This window comes from Podarcis raffonei, chromosome 4 (assembly GCF_027172205.1).
Source record: "Podarcis raffonei isolate rPodRaf1 chromosome 4, rPodRaf1.pri, whole genome shotgun sequence".
Lineage (NCBI taxonomy): Eukaryota > Metazoa > Chordata > Lepidosauria > Squamata > Lacertidae > Podarcis > Podarcis raffonei.
The window spans coordinates 21,647,220-21,663,731 of record NC_070605.1 but is presented as its reverse complement, the minus strand read 5'-3'; the positions used below and the strand labels follow the sequence as shown (position 1 = coordinate 21,663,731).

At 43.7% G+C, this 16,512-nt stretch overlaps 1 protein-coding gene across 1 annotated transcript; it reads left to right on the top strand.

Moving 5' to 3' along the window:
* Window positions 1–204: 204 nt before the first annotated feature.
* Window positions 205–11,362, top strand: LOC128412590 (collagenase 3-like). Its single transcript, XM_053385704.1, has 10 exons — window positions 205–348; window positions 540–781; window positions 2,335–2,483; window positions 2,586–2,711; window positions 3,414–3,575; window positions 4,028–4,145; window positions 5,455–5,588; window positions 5,990–6,149; window positions 8,294–8,397; window positions 10,749–11,362. The coding sequence occupies exons 1-10, from the start codon at window positions 217–219 to the stop codon at window positions 10,847–10,849; spliced, it is 1,428 nt and encodes a 475-aa protein (XP_053241679.1). The 5' UTR covers window positions 205–216; the 3' UTR covers window positions 10,850–11,362.
* Window positions 11,363–16,512: the final 5,150 nt, after the last annotated feature.

Here is a 16,512-nt window from a genome sequence, read left to right as displayed (position 1 = left end):
ACAGATTCCTCAAACCAAGACTTCTTGGGAGGGAGGGAGGTGGTGGAGGAGGAGGAGGAGGAGAGCAGGGAAAGAGTCTTGCAAGCATGTTTATTTTACAGTCACTCGGAAGTTGTAACCTGTCCCTGAGAGATGATGAATCACCAGAGCAGCTCTATAAAAGTCAAAGCACGTTATAAGCTGAACCATCAGAGCTCCAAAACCTTGGCATTCGTCATGAAGCATCCAAGAGCTGCAGCGGCCTTCTTTCTCTTGCTGGGCATATCATGGTGTTTGGCCCTGCCGATATCCATATCAGACGAAGATGACAGCGATGAATTCACAAGGGAGAAATTCGAGTTAGCAGAGGTATGGTGTAGGACCTAGAATAGGCTCGGTTCTCTCTGCCTTCTCTCTGTTGTCTTCTCTTCTATCAAAACTGAGAATCTGAGCTCTTCAGAGCAGGGGCTTGTCCTTTTTGCTTATGTGAATCTGTAAAATTAATAAATAGCAGTGAATTAGAAGTCTAATCAATTCTCTCCCCCCCTCTTTCTTCCCAGCGCTATCTAAAGAGGCATTACAACCTCCAGTCCAACCCGGCTGGGATACAGAGGAAGGCTGGTGGTACAGTCACATCCAAACTTCGAGAAATGCAGGCGTTTTTTGGGCTGGAAGTAACAGGCAAGCTCAACGAAGAGACGTACGAACTAATGCAACAGCCACGGTGCGGGGTTCCTGATATTGGGGAATACAACTTTTTCCCTCGAAAGCTGAAGTGGTCTCATACTAATATAACATACAGGTAATGACCCTGGCTCTGGGTCCAGATCCATTTGCGCTGATGCTTGACAGTATCTTCATGTGGCACAAGTGGTTAAGAGTGGTGGACTCGTAATCTGGTGAACCGGGTTCGCTTCCCCGCTCCTCCACATGCAGCTGCTGGGTGACCTTGGGCTAGTCACACTTCTCTGAAGTCTCTCAGCCCCACTCACCTCACAGAGTGTTTGTTGTGAGGGAGGAAGGGAAAGGAGAATGTCAGCCGCTTTGAGACTCCTTCAGGTAGTGATAAAGCGGGATATCAAATCCAAACTCCAAACCTCTGCCATGGTATTTTTTAGAGACTTTGGTTTGGCGCACTCGTCACATAGTGCTCTGCAGGATCTCGGGGGGTTTGCTAATTCTGATCTGATATGTGAGACTTATAGCAGGAATGGGGAACATGTGACCTTCGAGATGCTGGTAGACTCTGGCTCCCATCAGCCCCAGCCAGCCTGGCCCATAGTCAGGGATGATGGGAATTGTAGTCCAGTGCTACCTGCAGAGCCTGGATTTTAGCCTACCATGGGGCTACAGCTAATCTCCTAAACAGGATATAAACTAATGTGGAAGTAAGGCCCATTGAAATCAGCTGAGTCAGTACATAAAGGATTTATTTTTGTAATATGTTTAATAGTATGACACTTTGCAACTTGGAATCACAGAAAGATAGAGGGTCGTCTGTTCTACCCCCTGCAGTCTGGGAATCCTGCCCACAGCCAACCCTGCATGGACTTGAACCACCAACCTTCTGGTTATAGCCAGATGCACTACATTTATTTATTTATTTATTTTACAGCAGGATTAGGCATTTAGCATGTATTTTGTGACATGAAGTCAACCCGGTGTACTGTTTTTGCAGACTAACAAGATGTGGAAGAAGGTTATGTGCAATGTTTGGAAATCTCATGCCATGTTTTACTTTCTCTAGATCATCAAAGCCTATAAGCTTTGAGTTCATTTAATTTGCCCCACACAATTTCCTTTCAATTTCCTTTTCCAAACAGCGGGTGAGGAATCAGACAAGAGAAACACAGTACAGTACCTTTTGTGAATGAGATGCTCAGATGTATCTAATAAAAGCAGGAATGGAAGTAAAGTTTTAAATATCTAGCTGAACCAGCAATATGTCTGGCTTTATTTTTATTTTTTAACACCCTACCTTCTTAACATAGAATGAAAGTTACACATTTAAATGCTTGTGTTCTAAGGCAAGTCGAAATAAACCTATTTTGAATTGGGCCCCTGTTTAAGTGGAATCAAAAGGCTTGAGACAATATCATTATGTCTCGGTCATTGTCCTTTATCAGTACTTCCAAAAAAGAAGGTGAATTTATTATAACTCAGCAATAAAAACCACACATTCTCTAACAGGAAAGGGGCATATATCTGTATGCTTGCTATATTTGCTAAATTGGCAGTGGAGAGAGATGTGTAACGTTTGAAATATTGTGACAGGGGATGTTTTGCAACATGTTTTGAGTTTGCACTGAAAACCATCTGAAGGTACTTGGATTTCTTTTGTTGCGTTCCTCCTAGGATTCTAAATTACACCCCTGATCTGAAAAAGTCTGAAGTCGACAGAGCATTCAGGAAAGCGTTCAAGGTCTGGTCTGATGTGACGCCACTCAACTTTACTAGAATTCGCAATGGTACTGCTGATATCATGATTTCTTTTGGAAGGAAAGGTAACTAGAGTGAAATTGCTGTCTTAATGGCTGTGTTACTGGTTTGCTTGATTTGCAATTAAGCATGCTGATAAAGTTCATTTCTGTTTCAAATATTTACAGAGCATGGTGATTTCTATCCCTTTGATGGACCTTCTGGGTTATTAGCTCATGCTTTCCCTCCTGGGCCAAATTTTGGAGGAGATGCTCATTTTGATGAAGACGAGCTGTGGTCAACAGATTCCAAAGGTAACATATGCTTTGAAGATAATTTTTATTACCACTGTGTGGGTTGTTGGTTCTAAATAGCATCCACTATTTATGTTTGACCAGTGAATTACTTAGCAAGCCGATTCTCCTGTCTTGTTTTGCTGCGTGATTCATAATTATTGAAATTAACAATTTCACAAATAGTAAATAATGACTGAACAGGTTGTTTTGAATATTGCTTCTTTTGCCATTCTTTACCCATATTGCCTGTGGCATACATCCTTAAGCAACACAGGCACTCTGAGGCTTCCATATTAACTTGGAAGTGTGCTTCACTGAATTCAGTGGAACTTACTCCCAAGCAAAGGTACATAGGATTGCAGCCCAAGGCTAAAGGGGGCTAAAGCAGAGCTGGGAAACATGTGACTCTCCAAATATTGCAGTCAGTTTGGCCAATGCCCAGTGATTCTGGGAGTTGTAGTCCTATAACATCTGAAGGGATGCAGATTCCACAACCCTGGACTAAACCAGGGATGTGCTACCTTGCTGTTCATTTAATTAACAGGTGACAAATACTATTTCTGTTCTCTCTGTAATGCAAAGAAAAGAGTAGTGAATGATATCAGGTGTAATATTTTAATACGTTGCAAAAGGAGGTATTAAACAAAAGAATCAGACTATAGCAGCCTAGTGATACAAGCTTTGTAGCTTTCATAACAAGATGCACATGCTGTTTTCTAGGATATAATTTGTTTCTTGTGGCTGCCCACGAGTTTGGTCATTCGCTGGGACTTGAGCATTCCAGAGACCCAGGAGCTTTGATGTTTCCAATTTACACATACACGGGAAATAAAGGCTTATTGCTTCCAGATGATGACGTACAAGGGATCCAGATTCTATATGGTATGTCTGCATTTCCCCCGTTTTCTCCTTATGTGTACATATAATAATTCTGCAATGGAAGTTATGAGTAATAAATTTCCCTGTTGCTTCTGTTCGCCAGCCTGATGCGGCGAGATCTGCCACTGTATGACTTTACATTGCACATATAAAATCACAATTTTCTTTGAGCATTCCATATATTAGATCCCATGAAACGCTGCGCACAAGTTCAGATGTTAAAATAAGGGAAGGACCATTGCTCAATGGTAGAGCTTCTGCTTTGCATACAGAAAGCCTCAGGTTCAATCCTCATTTCATGCAGGTAGAGCTGGGAGAGACTGAAATCCTGGGAAGCTGCTGCCAATCAGTGTGGAAAATGCTAAGCTATATTGAACCAATGATCAGCTCTGTGTTACTAAATACAATCAACAGGCTTATAGTTTCCTGCATAACACATGTACTTTTCTGGACAGGTGCAGGAGACCACGACCCCCATCCCGACCACCCCAAAACGCCTGAGAAATGTGATGCAAACTTGACACTAGATGCTATCACGGAGCTTCGAGGAGAAATGGTGATCTTCAAGGACAGGTGTGGCACAACCGAAATACGTGCATCCATAAACTTTTTGTCTCGTGACAGAGCAGGCCTGTGCAACACCCAGTCAGATGCACTCTGCCAGCCACACACATCCTCCAACACTGCAAAGGTTGAATAGGGCCACCTTTGTAAAAACAACAAAAACAACGCAATTCTCATCTTAAGGGTCATTTATTCATTCTATTATATCCATGACTGCAGACAGTTCTGTAGGCATTGTACAAATAAAAAGAGAATAACAGCACTGCAAGGCAACCACAGTGAGGTTAAGAGACAACATACAAGCACTATTTTATTTTATTTTTGGTTTCAATTTTGTTTTGTTTTCTCTTTTTTTGATTTCTCTTCACTTTAATCCCTACTGAAAATTTTTAATAATATATAGAGAGAGAGAGAACGAGAACATACAAAGCCACATTTGAAAACAGTATAATATGTTGCAGTGAATAGCATACGACTGAATAGCCAAGCCCCAACATAAGTTCTGGGAAAAGAGGAAAGTCTGGTGGTGTTGGTGCAAGGCTAGGGAGACCATTAATATCCAAGTACTCCTATTACCCAGTGCTGAAGCCATGATGGCTGTGCTCTACCTCCACTGCCAGAGAGTGTATGCCAGTTGCTGAGGAAAACAAGTGAGGAGAGCACTGTTGCACTTAAGTCCTGCTTGGAGGCATCTCAGAGATATCTGTGGTTGACCACTGTGAGAGCAAAATGCTGAACTAGATGGGTCATTGGCCTGTTCTAGCAGGATGAATCTGGTTCTCCTGTGGTACTGACATTTATTAGGAGGCCCTATTCCCCTCACAGAGCTACAGTTTCCAGAATGGTTTAACAATTCCTCTTCACAGGTAACAGTAGCTCCATGAGATGAGTAGGGTCTCCTAACAACCACCCTTAATAGTGCCCATGATTCTTTGGGGGTAGCCATGACTGTTTAACGTTTTATGATACTACTTTAAATGTAGTAGTCCTTATTAGTGGGAGTCCTTATTAGTGGGCTGCATTTGCCTTGGTGCCTCACAAATTACTTTGCAACAAGGAATGTTGTGAAGACTTGCTCCAAAACACTGAAGATGAGCCTGATTAGTGAATCTGTTAACACAAGCTCTTGGGAATAGCTTCCAGGCAAGAAACATGCTTTGTACCTTGAATGATTGACTTTAGAATTACTCGTGTTTGTGTTGTCTGAGAACTGGCTCCAGCAAATTAATTTCTGGAGCACTTTAAGGACTATTCAACATCTTTAACTTCAGTAAAAATGCTAGCCTACCATGTTAGAACATCCCTCTTCCTATCATAGGTTCTTCTGGCGCCTACATCCTCAGATGGTTGAGGCGGATTTGGTACAAATTAAGTCGTTTTGGCCAGAGATCCCAAGCAAAATTGATGCGGCTTATGAGCATCCTACCAACGACCATGTGCTGCTTTTCAGGGGTAGGTCTTCTGCAGAAATCTCTCTGCCTGATCCTCAAGACTTTTCTCACACCACACACCCTCCCCCCCCCCACCGGCCATGCCCCTTACTGCCCCTGCTTTGCATCCTCAGTGAGAGGGGCATGGGAGTCTGTGCAGAAACAAGTCTATTTGTTGTTCTTTCCTCCAGCCCCACCCACCTCTGGCTGGGCCCCCCAGAAGTTTTCTCAGAAAGGAATGCCACCGACAAGGCTGTATAATTGTGTGGTTGTCCCACCCATCCTAACTTCATTCCAGTGAATTAAATCCTCCTCTGTCTAATTTTTACAGAAGGGGAACTGAGGGTGAGACATCAACATGCCTAAGGCTATATGACAATCACATGGTTGAATCTTAATACATTAATTCATACTTATTCACAGGGAAGAAAGTCTGGGCTTTGAATGCCTATGACATAGTAGAGGGCTACCCTAAAAAGATTTATGAATTGGGCTTTCCAAGATCTGTGAAGGGAGTCGATGCTGCTGTCCACATCAAAGACACTGGCAAGACTCTCTTTTTCGCTGGAGAAAAATACTGGAGGTATGTTGAAAATTCTTATCTTCTCCATAGTAGTCTCGTCAGTTTCTCTCTCATTCTTTCCCACTATTCCAATGATGTAAGAACCACGTTTTGCATATAGTACCAAACAACTTTTTGTCATTGGTTTGGCTTCTCCAGATTTAGAAATATGGGGGCAGGGGTCATGGTATTAACTCAACGGCATTTTCTGCATTCTGTCACTCTTAAAGCCCACAACAATGAGTCCTTGAGATAAGCTGATGAGGCCTATTCCATAGACTTACATTTCAATGTTAGACCAGGTGCCCTCCATATGTTGCTGGACTTCAGCTCCCATGAGCCCAAGCCAGCATGGTTCATGGTAAGGGATGATGGGAGTTGAAGTCCAACAGTAATTGGAGGCACCACATTGACTAGCGCTGTGGTAGACCAATGGGTGAACAAGGGAGGACCCACACTGAGGGAACACTCAGGCAGCACTTTTTCCCACTTTCACAGCATTTCCTTACCCAATGTGGTGTAGTTGTGTAGTGGTTAAGAGTGGTAGACTCATAATCTGGGGAACCGGGTTCGCGTCTCCGCTCCTCCACATGCAGCTGCTGGGTGACCTTGGGCTAGTCACACTTCTTTGAAGTCTCTCAGCCCCACTCACCCCACAGAGTGTTTGTTGTGGGGGAGGAAGGGAAAGGAGAATGTTACTCGCTTTGAGACTCCTTCGGCTAGTGATAAAGCGGGATATCAAATCTAAACTCTTCTTCTTTTTCTTCTTCTTCTTCTTCTTCTTCTTCTTCTTCTTCTTCTTCTTCTTCTTCTTCTCCTCCTCCTCCTCCTCCTCCTCCTCCTCCTCCTCCTCCAATGTTTCCAAGTTTTATGTGATTTTTCACATTAGGTAAAAGCCACTTCTGAAAAACTAGCAGAGCCTAGTGGACATTTAGCACTCATTTCCAGGATATCTGTTTCTAGGGGAAAATCCATTTGCATCCCCATTAACCCAGAAAACCGTAGTTTTTTATTTTAATTTCACATGACAAAACTGGGGGCAGTATTCCAGCATACGGTCCTTTCTCAGCATTTAAAATTTAGCACGACGTGGAGGTATATTGATCGCAATCCATAACAGAGCAAGTAGTGCCGTGTGAAAGTAACATCAGAACCCAGAATTGAAGCCCTAGCATTATGGTCAGGAAAACTAACACAATTATCCCCACATAGGAATGCGCCATTAGTAGTTGCATCCTTGATATTGCACATACTAGCTAGCTTGAGCTCCTGGCATCCGCACTACGTAACATTTCTGAATAGGGCAGAACAATGTCCTTCAACCTTGGGTCCCCAGATGTTGTTTGACCACAACTCCTATCATCCCCAGCCAACTTAGTCACAGGTTGTGGATGGTGGGAGTTGGTCCAGCAACACCTGGGAACCCAAGGATGAAGACCCCTGGGGTCTTCTACCTGTTCTGGAGTGTGAGGTATTGTGGGGAAGAATTCTCTTGCAAAGCAGCACCTGCTTCAAGGAACTTCCCTCCATTTAATGTTCAATATTGTATAGAGATAGATGATGTGCCCTCAGCCATTTTTAGTATATGCTTCTGTTCTAGCAATAATTTATAGGTTGCTGCTAGAAATGCTGACACTTTTTGTATCCTGTCTTTTTAGTTCTATGGTATCATTTATTGGTCTAGATTTTAGACTTGTTATGTTTGTGTTTTGTCATCAGCTGCATTGAATTGGAACAGAATTGCAATGCATAATGCTATACAGTGGTACCTCGCAAGACGAATGCCTCCCAAGACGGAAAACTCGCAAGACGAAAGGGTTTTTGGTTTTTTGAGTTGCTTCGCAAGACGATTTTCCCTATGGGCTTGCTTCGCAAGACGGAAACGTCTTGCAAGTTTGTTTCCTTTTTCTTAAAACCGTTAATACAGTTGCGACTTGACTTCGAGGAGCAACTCATAGAACGCGGTGTGGTAGCCTTTTTTGAGGTTTTTGAAGACTTTGGTGATTTTTGAAGCTTTTCCAAAACTTTTCCGAAACCGTGCTTCGCAAGACGAAAAAAATCACAAGACGAAAAATCTCGCGGAACGAATTAATTTCATCTTGCGAGGCACCACTGTACATAAATAAAACACTTGCTGATTTACTTTATTTCCCCCTCAAATGAAGTTATGACGAACAGAACCAAGTTATGGAGAAAGGCTACCCTAGATATATTGAGGAGGATTTCCCCGGGATTGGTCACCGAGTGGATGCAGCTTATGAGAAGAATGGTATGCATTTTATTTGTGTTGACACCTGGCATTTTGGGGTGAAAAACCAGGGTCCCAGATTGGCCCGTTCCAGATGCCTGCTTTGGGGGACCCTTCAGGGTTTTTTCTGGCCCAGTGCTCCAAACCGTGCCAGACAGCCTTGTCTAGCCACCATTTTAATTTCTCACAATACAGTGGTACCTTGGAAGTCGAACAGAATCCATTCCAGAAGTCCATTCAACTTCCAAAACGTTCGAAAACCAAAGCATGGCTTCTTATTGGCTGCAGGAAGCTGCAGCCAATCAGAAGCCGCGGAAGCCCTGTCAGATGTTCAGCTTCCAAAAACAGTTCACAAACTAGAACAGTCAGTTCTGGGTTTGTGATGTTTGGGAGCCAAAATGTTTGAGAACTAAGCTGTTCGAAAACCAAGGCATGACTGTACTGACGTAGGGTTGCTCTGGGAGGCTGTGGAAATTAAAGTGATAGCTAGTCAAAGAAACACAGGAATCTGCCTCATGCAGAATCAGGCCATCGGTCTATCCAGCTCAGTATTGGTCAAGTTCCCACTGTATACCCAGGGTTTGATGAGGCCCTAAGCTACTGAAGGTAATGGGGCCCTTTATATGTCCAGCTGTCCTTTGTCAACAACAAATTGTCACTATTTTTTTGTGTTGAATACATGCTATATGGTAATTTATGGACCTAATAGGTATCTAAAGCCATTTGCACATAACAAAATATGTATTTTATCAAAGTAATTGTTGAGAAGTCCATGCAGAATGCAAAGTCCATGCAGAATGTAGGCACCCTATATATAGAAATGAGCAAACCAGTGATATTTTAGGCTAGCAGGAGGGGCCCATTACTTACATCATAGGAGCCTACACAACACAAAACACTGTTGCTGTATGTAGGCTTTTTTAAATTTGTTTTTTATCTTATATTTTGGAAATGTACATCCAGACTTTTTTCCCTTTAATTTTTTTGGGGGCCCCCAAGAGAGTAGGGTCCTAAGCTATAGCTTGTTTAACTTACACGTAAATCCAATATTCCATATACCTCTAAAGTACTACAATACCACTTTAAGGACAAATGCTTTCCCCAAAATTATTCCAGGAGCTGAACTTTGTTAAAGGTGCTGAGAGTTGTGAGCCGACCCCTATTTCCCCTCACAGAGCTACAGTTTTCAGAGTTCCCAGTGAAGAAAGATTTAATGCTAAACCTCTCTCAGAACTGTAATTTTGTGAGGGGAGCAGGGGTCTCCCGACAACTCTCAGCGCCCTTAACAAACTACAGCTCCCAGAATCATTTGGGCGGCGGCAGGGGAGCCATTACACTTGGCACCCGGTTTGGGGGTCTCTGAAGTTTCATCACAAAGTGTTATTGTGGACACTTAGATTGCAAAAAGGCAAGAGTGGGCATAGAGCTGAATAAAATGTACACATGTTAATGCATATGTATATATTAAAATTTAGAAATAGTTATGATGACGACATCTTGCTGTCAGCAGGTGCCTTGTGAGCCTGCTCAGTCTGCAAGCCAGGTGTGCCCAGGTCTTCCTCTCCTCACCCCCCCATTTTACTGCCTAGTGCATCTATTTGTGAGGCGTGCATTGTACTCATTGGAGTTGAGCGATTTAATCTTGGCCATAACAGTGGGTCTTCATTTGTGGCTCCTGGAGTGCAGGGGAGCATTAAATAAACTTCCTATAGATGGTTGATAAAGGGAAATCCTCCAAGCCCTTCCTTCCCAATGTGGGGAACACGCTCCTCAGGGGGACAATTTGATTTGGGGGGGGCAATTCGATAATGAGTGAATGGCCATTTAGGCTTCACTTTCTGAATCATAAGAATTATATGTCACTGTGGGTGGACATCAGGATTTTAGAGATGCTTAGGTGGGACATGGCCAAAAAAAGTGTTGATGAGCAACATCAAGGTACCTGCCGCTCTCTCTCCTAAGTGTTCCTTATCATTAAAACCAACTTGAACACAACAGCCCTTCAAACAGAGGATATCTTCAAAGAAAATATTGTCTTTCAAACAGAACTGCTCCCTGTAAAGTGGGACCTTACAGTTGTACATGCCTGCCTCACAATGCAATCCCCAATTTGTCTGCTCATAAGTAAATCATATTCGATTCAGTGGGGCTTGTTGGCATCCATCTAGAGAGACAATGGAGTTTGCCTCTCAGGGTGAATTCAATCCGAGACTCGGAGTGCAGCCTTAATCAACAAATTGCTTTGTGAGCGGGGGCGGGGAGGCGGGGAATGCTTTTTTATTTACTGTTTTTAAAAAGAAGTAACATAAACCAAAAGAAATAGCAGCAACATGAAGCAGGAATCTTATCTGAATGGTTTCCTTCTTCTGCAGGTTACATATATTTTTTCAATGGACCACTGCAGTTCGAATTCAACATCTGGAGTGAAAGAATTATGCGGGTCTTGACCACCACCTCCATTTTCTGGTGCTGATTGCTCTGGATCAGGTTCTGAACTGTGGGGAAAATGCATTCCATGAAAAATTATACTGCAGATGTTTGGTTTTATATGTGTATGTGAGAGAGAGAGTGAGTAAGGTAAGGTAAAGTAAAGGTAAAGGACCCCTGGACTGTTAAGTCCAGTCAAAGAAGACTATGGGGTGTGGCACTCATATTGCTTTTCAGGCTGAGGTGAGTGGGCTCAGCTACATTAGTCAAAAAAACAATGATTTGAATGCATTATAAACATGCAACACCAGATGGCGCCAGAGAGCAGAAATTTTTTCTGCGTGATTTTCCATAGGTTTTTTTCCCTTTCGTTATAACAATCTAATTTCTGACTTATTTATAGCAGGTTTTTTCCCCTGTGTGTGGATCCATTTGGTGAGTGTGAGAGTCTTTGAGTGTGTGTGTTTTAACCAGTCAGCTTGATTCTGTGAACAAGCTCTTTGCCATTCTTCCTTTGACTTTGTTTTGTGTATATGAGGCTGTATAGCACTACGTCCATCAGTCTGGAACTGAAATAAAAAAATGTTTTTAAACGAGAGCATTCATATCTTGTGGGACATTACAGTTCATAAAAGATGACAGAAGAAGCAGGCAACATTCCAGTTATGTGCTGATTGAAAAACTGGCCCTGTAGAATTATACTACTCGAGAGCTCAATGTAAACAAACTTTCTGTTTGTTTATTTGTGGCATTTGCATCTTGCCCTTAAATCAGACAGGCTCTCAAAGCGGCTTGCCAAAAATCAGTATTTAGATGGTCCCTGGACTCAAGCTTACGAAATATAAAAAGACACAGCACACAAGGAAAAGGGAATGGGCGGGAAGAGGGAAGAGCAAGCTCAGGTACGCATTACAGTTCTTTCAGTGCAGCTGAGGGCATCAACACTTGACTGATGCCAGTGGTGGTTCAGGGTGTCTTGCCCTTAATAAAGAGTGGATCTCCACAGAAGCACCATTTCCTCCCAGTACAGATCCTGAAGCAGGCCAGGAATTGTGGGCGGCTCCTGTCATGTTGCTATTCTCTCAGGCAGCTTGTGAAAGAGACTTGGCAGCTTTCAGGATGAAGTCCTGAAATGCTACAGACGAAGGCAGAACTTCCATCTCCAGGATGGTTTTAACCCATGGTTTTAAAGATGCTGCACACAGGGATGCTACCCTGTGGATGTGGTCCATTTTGTCAGCCTCCTGTCCATTTGGAGAGATACCTTTCAGTCATGGCTTCCAGGACAGCATACAGATACAACACTCACAATTCCCCTACAATTCTCAGAGTGGTTTAACAACCAATACCTCTTCAGAGGGAACTTTGGGAACTGTAGCTATGTGAGAAGAACAGGAGGTCTCCTAGCAACTCACAGCACCCTTAACAAACTACAATTCACAGTACTGCACATTTGTGGCAGTACATTTCTTTTTGCCTTTAACCTTGTGCTGTTCATGGTCAATTTCTCTTGCCCCATTCTCAGTTAGAATCTTAACCGCTGGTGACATTGAGAGGACAGATGTGGTTACAAAGGGATATTATTTTGCTAGGAGATTTATTCCAAGGATGTGGTGTCAGAGTTCTGATGACAACATTATTTTCTCAGAGTTTAGAGAGAGAAGGTTGTGTCATAACATTTCTCCCTCCCTCCTGCTGTCCCCATATGCTCTTGAAAGGAAGAGGAGATATGTGCTTTGCAAAGAAATTTGTTGGGGCAGACAATTTCACAATATAGCTTTTCATAAGCAAATCCCTTCCTCAGTGTCTCAGCAACTAATGATGCCCATTTCTCTGTTCCCATGCGCAGTCTTCATTTCTCCATTTTCTTTTTCTTTTTTTAAAAAAATCAATTTTTATAAATCCATAACATCACAGCATCATACAATATATAATTCTAAGAAGAACTTTAGCGTAAGCACAACAATAACTATACAGTGCACATCAATTCACAACGTTAAAAGAGAAAAGTCGCAAACACACAAAATCTATCCTGTTAGCAACAACCATAAGGGGCTGCTTATCCAGAGGTGTCTCAGTAATAAATCTAATCCAAAAGATTTCTGGAGAAGTGGAGGTTGCATTGCACCTCTCAGACTGGCCACATAATACAAAAAGGGCCCATATTTCTGCAAACTTTTCTCAGTTTTGAGCTTCTGGTTTGAAGTACACTTGCAGACATTCCATTCATGCCACCCAAAGGGCCTAGACTGTTCGAAGGAGTCATGTTTTAATTCCATTCATTCATTTCTACATTTATATCCTACACAAGCTCAAGAAGGTGTCCACAATTCTCCCCCTCCCTATTTTAGCCTACTCTATTTTAGCCTACTCTAAGACAGGCATGGCCAAACTTGGCCCTCCGGCTGTTTTGGGACTACAACTCCCATCCTCCCTAGCTAACAGGACCAGTGGTCAGGGATGATGGGAATTGTAGTCCCAAAACAGCTGGAGGGCCAAGTTTGGCCATGCCTGCTCTAAGAGGATGTGGCTGGCCCAAGGTTGCTCTGTGAGCTTTGTGCCTGAACCCTGGTCTCCCAGCTCATAGTCTGACACTTTAACCTCTATACCACACAGTTAGCACTCATGCCCTCCCCATAGCCATGATTGACCAGACCTTTTTGCTTGGGATGGGGGAGATACCAGAAAAGCAAGGGGCAAGGTTGGATCTCACCCTCACCTCCCAGCTATTAATTTTGCTATTAATTTGGGCTCCATCACACACACTCAAAATGTTTGGTTTTTCTTGTAGGCGCCCGAAAACAGGACCAAAAGCCTTTGCTTCTGGCTTGTTCTGGGCTCCACCCTCTGGTCTCCATGCTCAATAGGTTCCCAGGCTGTAGGATTTCAAGAGCTGCCTGTTCTACTCCTAACACACAAGTACAGAAAGCTCAGTTACTCCTGCTTCCTTTGCACCTGGCTAAACTACCAAAGCCACCGAGTCCGCCATTGCTCTCTGCACCTTAAGTTGTGTGTATGCTTTGGGTGGGTGGGGGAGGGAGCTTGCCAGACAATTCAGGGTGGGGTTGGCAAAAGCGTCAGAGGCTGGGTGAGGGCTCCCCATCTCTGTGTCAGGAGCATAGAAAGCTGCCTCATACTCAGTCCATCCAGGTCAGTATTACCTAACCTGCCAGGGGCTCTCCAGGGTTCAGACAGATGCCTAATCCTGCGTCGAGATTTGGGGTACTGAACCTGTGACCTTCTGCATGCAAAGCAGATGTTCTACCACTGAGCTAATGCCAGTACAGTGGTACCTTGGGTTAAGTACTTAATTCGTTCCGGAGGTCCGTTCTTAACCTGAAACTGTTCTTAACCTGAAGCACTGCTTTAGCTAATGGGGCCTCAATTTCTGTCCTCATCCTGAAGCAAATTCTTAACCTGAGATAATATTTCTGGGTTAGCGGAGTCTGTAACCTCAAGCGTCTGTAACCTGAAGCGCCTGTAACCTGAGGTACCACTGTATTCCCTCCTCTCACATTTACCAGCAATCTGAGGGCAGCACACATGCACACACACCCCACAATCCGACACCAAACATGTTTTGCAGGTATTGCAGGAGATGAGGATTTTAAAAAGCAGGGTTTTCCTGCATATTTCAGTGCCTCCTCCTTTCCTTAGGGGTCCCCTACCCCTTCCTCTCCTCACCCCCCCCCATTTTACTGCCTAGTGCATCTATTTGTGAGGCATGCCTTGTACTAATTGGGGTTGAGCGATTTAATCTTGGACATAACAGTGGGTCTTCGTTTGTGGCTCCTGAAGTGCAGGGGAGCATTAAACTTCCTATAGATGGTTGATAGTAAAGGGAAACCCTCCAAGCCAACACTAGGTGTCACTTTCCACTTCTGAGTTAACTTGCAACCAGAAGATGTGCTGTAACAACAGCCACACCATGAACAACCACAAAAAGGGCAGGCAGGCATCGTTAGATGCCTGCTAAAACCTTTCTTTATTTCAGAAGGTCTCTCCAGACATATCATTTCTCCTTTACTGCCCTCCATTGGTGCAGCACAGAATTCACTTCTCCACCTGCCAAACATGCAGGTGGATAGGATCCTTGTTAATGGCAGCCCATGAAAAGTCCCCATACCGGCCATCCCAGGACAGAGGAGGGGAATCAGCCAGCCCTAGGCAGGCACAATAATTTGCCAGCTCCTGCCTTCTGCCTCAGCCGGAATGAGTGGCAAGGCTGCGGATACAGTCATGGCTCGGTCACTTGGTTAAACTCCACCAGTCTCTGGCTGGGGACTGGATCGCAGCCTTAGTCATGCACCCTGGTTTTCAAAGCCTGCTGATTTTATCTGTATGCTATTAAAAATTACCTTGTAGTTTTATGTACAGAGTTCGATTGTCTACGGGCAGCATAATGGTTCAGGTTTGTACATTTGGAATTAAGTCGCTGCAATTGCAGCAAGGCAGACTGAGCTTAATTCATCAGCATGGTAAACATTGGTTTGCCAAGTTTTAAAATTGGTAATATCCAAAGGCAACACGATGACCAAGTGCAACAATGCGATGTCAATATAAACTCTTTATATAATCTATACATTGAACAATATGAAATATATGAAATATGCACTCTCTGCAAAACCAAATAGGTAAAGGTAAAGGGACCCCTGACCATTAGGTGCAGTCGTGACCAACTCTGGGGTTGCGGCGCTCATCTCGCTTTATTGGCCGAGGGAGCTGGTGTACACCTTCCCGCCGCAGCGGTACCTATTTATCTACTTGCACTTTGAACTGCTAGGTTGGCAGGAGCAGGGACCAAGCAACGGGAGCTCACCCCATCGCGGGGATTCGAACCGCCGATCTTCTGATCGGCAAGTCCTAGGCTCTATGGTTTAACCCACAGCACCACCCGCATCCCTCTGCAAAACCAAATAAATTCTTCTAAATCTCTGAAAGTCACAGAATATGCACTCTTGAAAACATAGAACCAAATAAACATAAATCTTATAGGTCTCTGAAAGTCTTTGTGGGCTATGCAAGTCTCTGAAAGAAGCAATGGGTCAGATTCTTACCTGGAGGAAACAAGCCAACGCTGCCGAAGTGGTCCACAAACAGACATAGTGAACAGTGATTCTGGATATACCCACTGTTTTGTGGAATTCTTCAGCACAGCAGAAGGATACAGAAATGCTTCATCTATATGGTGAATGAAATTGCATAACAACAATTGCTGTGGAGCAGTGGTCATAAAGTTACGCAGCAAGGCAAACTGAGCTTAATCCATCTGCAAGGTAAACATTGGTTTGCCAAGTTTTAAAATTGAACATAAGAAGAAACTGCTGGGTCAGGTCAGTGGCCCATCTGGTCCAGCACCCTGTTCCCACAGTGGCTGAACAGTTGCCCTATGGAAACCGGCAAGCAGGATTTGGGCACAAGAGCACTTTGCCCCTCTGTGTTTCCCAGCAACTGGTATTCAGAAGCATTGTTCCCTCCAAGAGAATAGCCATAGTGGAGAATAGCCATCAATAACTTTTTCCTCCATAAAACCTCTCCTCCATTCTTGTACCTGAGCGACTCCTGAATTTGGAGCGTAAAGGGCAATCCTATGGCAAGATCTGCTGAGATGAGTAGCTTAGGATGCAGCAGATTTCTCTCGTAGTATTATGTCTCTGTCCCTGGCTCAGCCAAAGATAAGGTAAAGATAAAGGGACCCCTGACCATTAG

Coding starts and splice junctions, on each gene's coding strand:
- LOC128412590 (XM_053385704.1), top strand. CDS start 217: ATGAAGCATCCAAGAGCTGCAGCGGCCTTCTTTCTCTTGCTGGGCATA. Junction 2,712..3,413: donor GTGGTCAACAGATTCCAAAG/GTAACATATGCT, acceptor GCTGTTTTCTAG/GATATAATTTGTTTCTTGTG. Junction 6,150..8,293: donor GCTGGAGAAAAATACTGGAG/GTATGTTGAAAA, acceptor CCTCAAATGAAG/TTATGACGAACAGAACCAAG.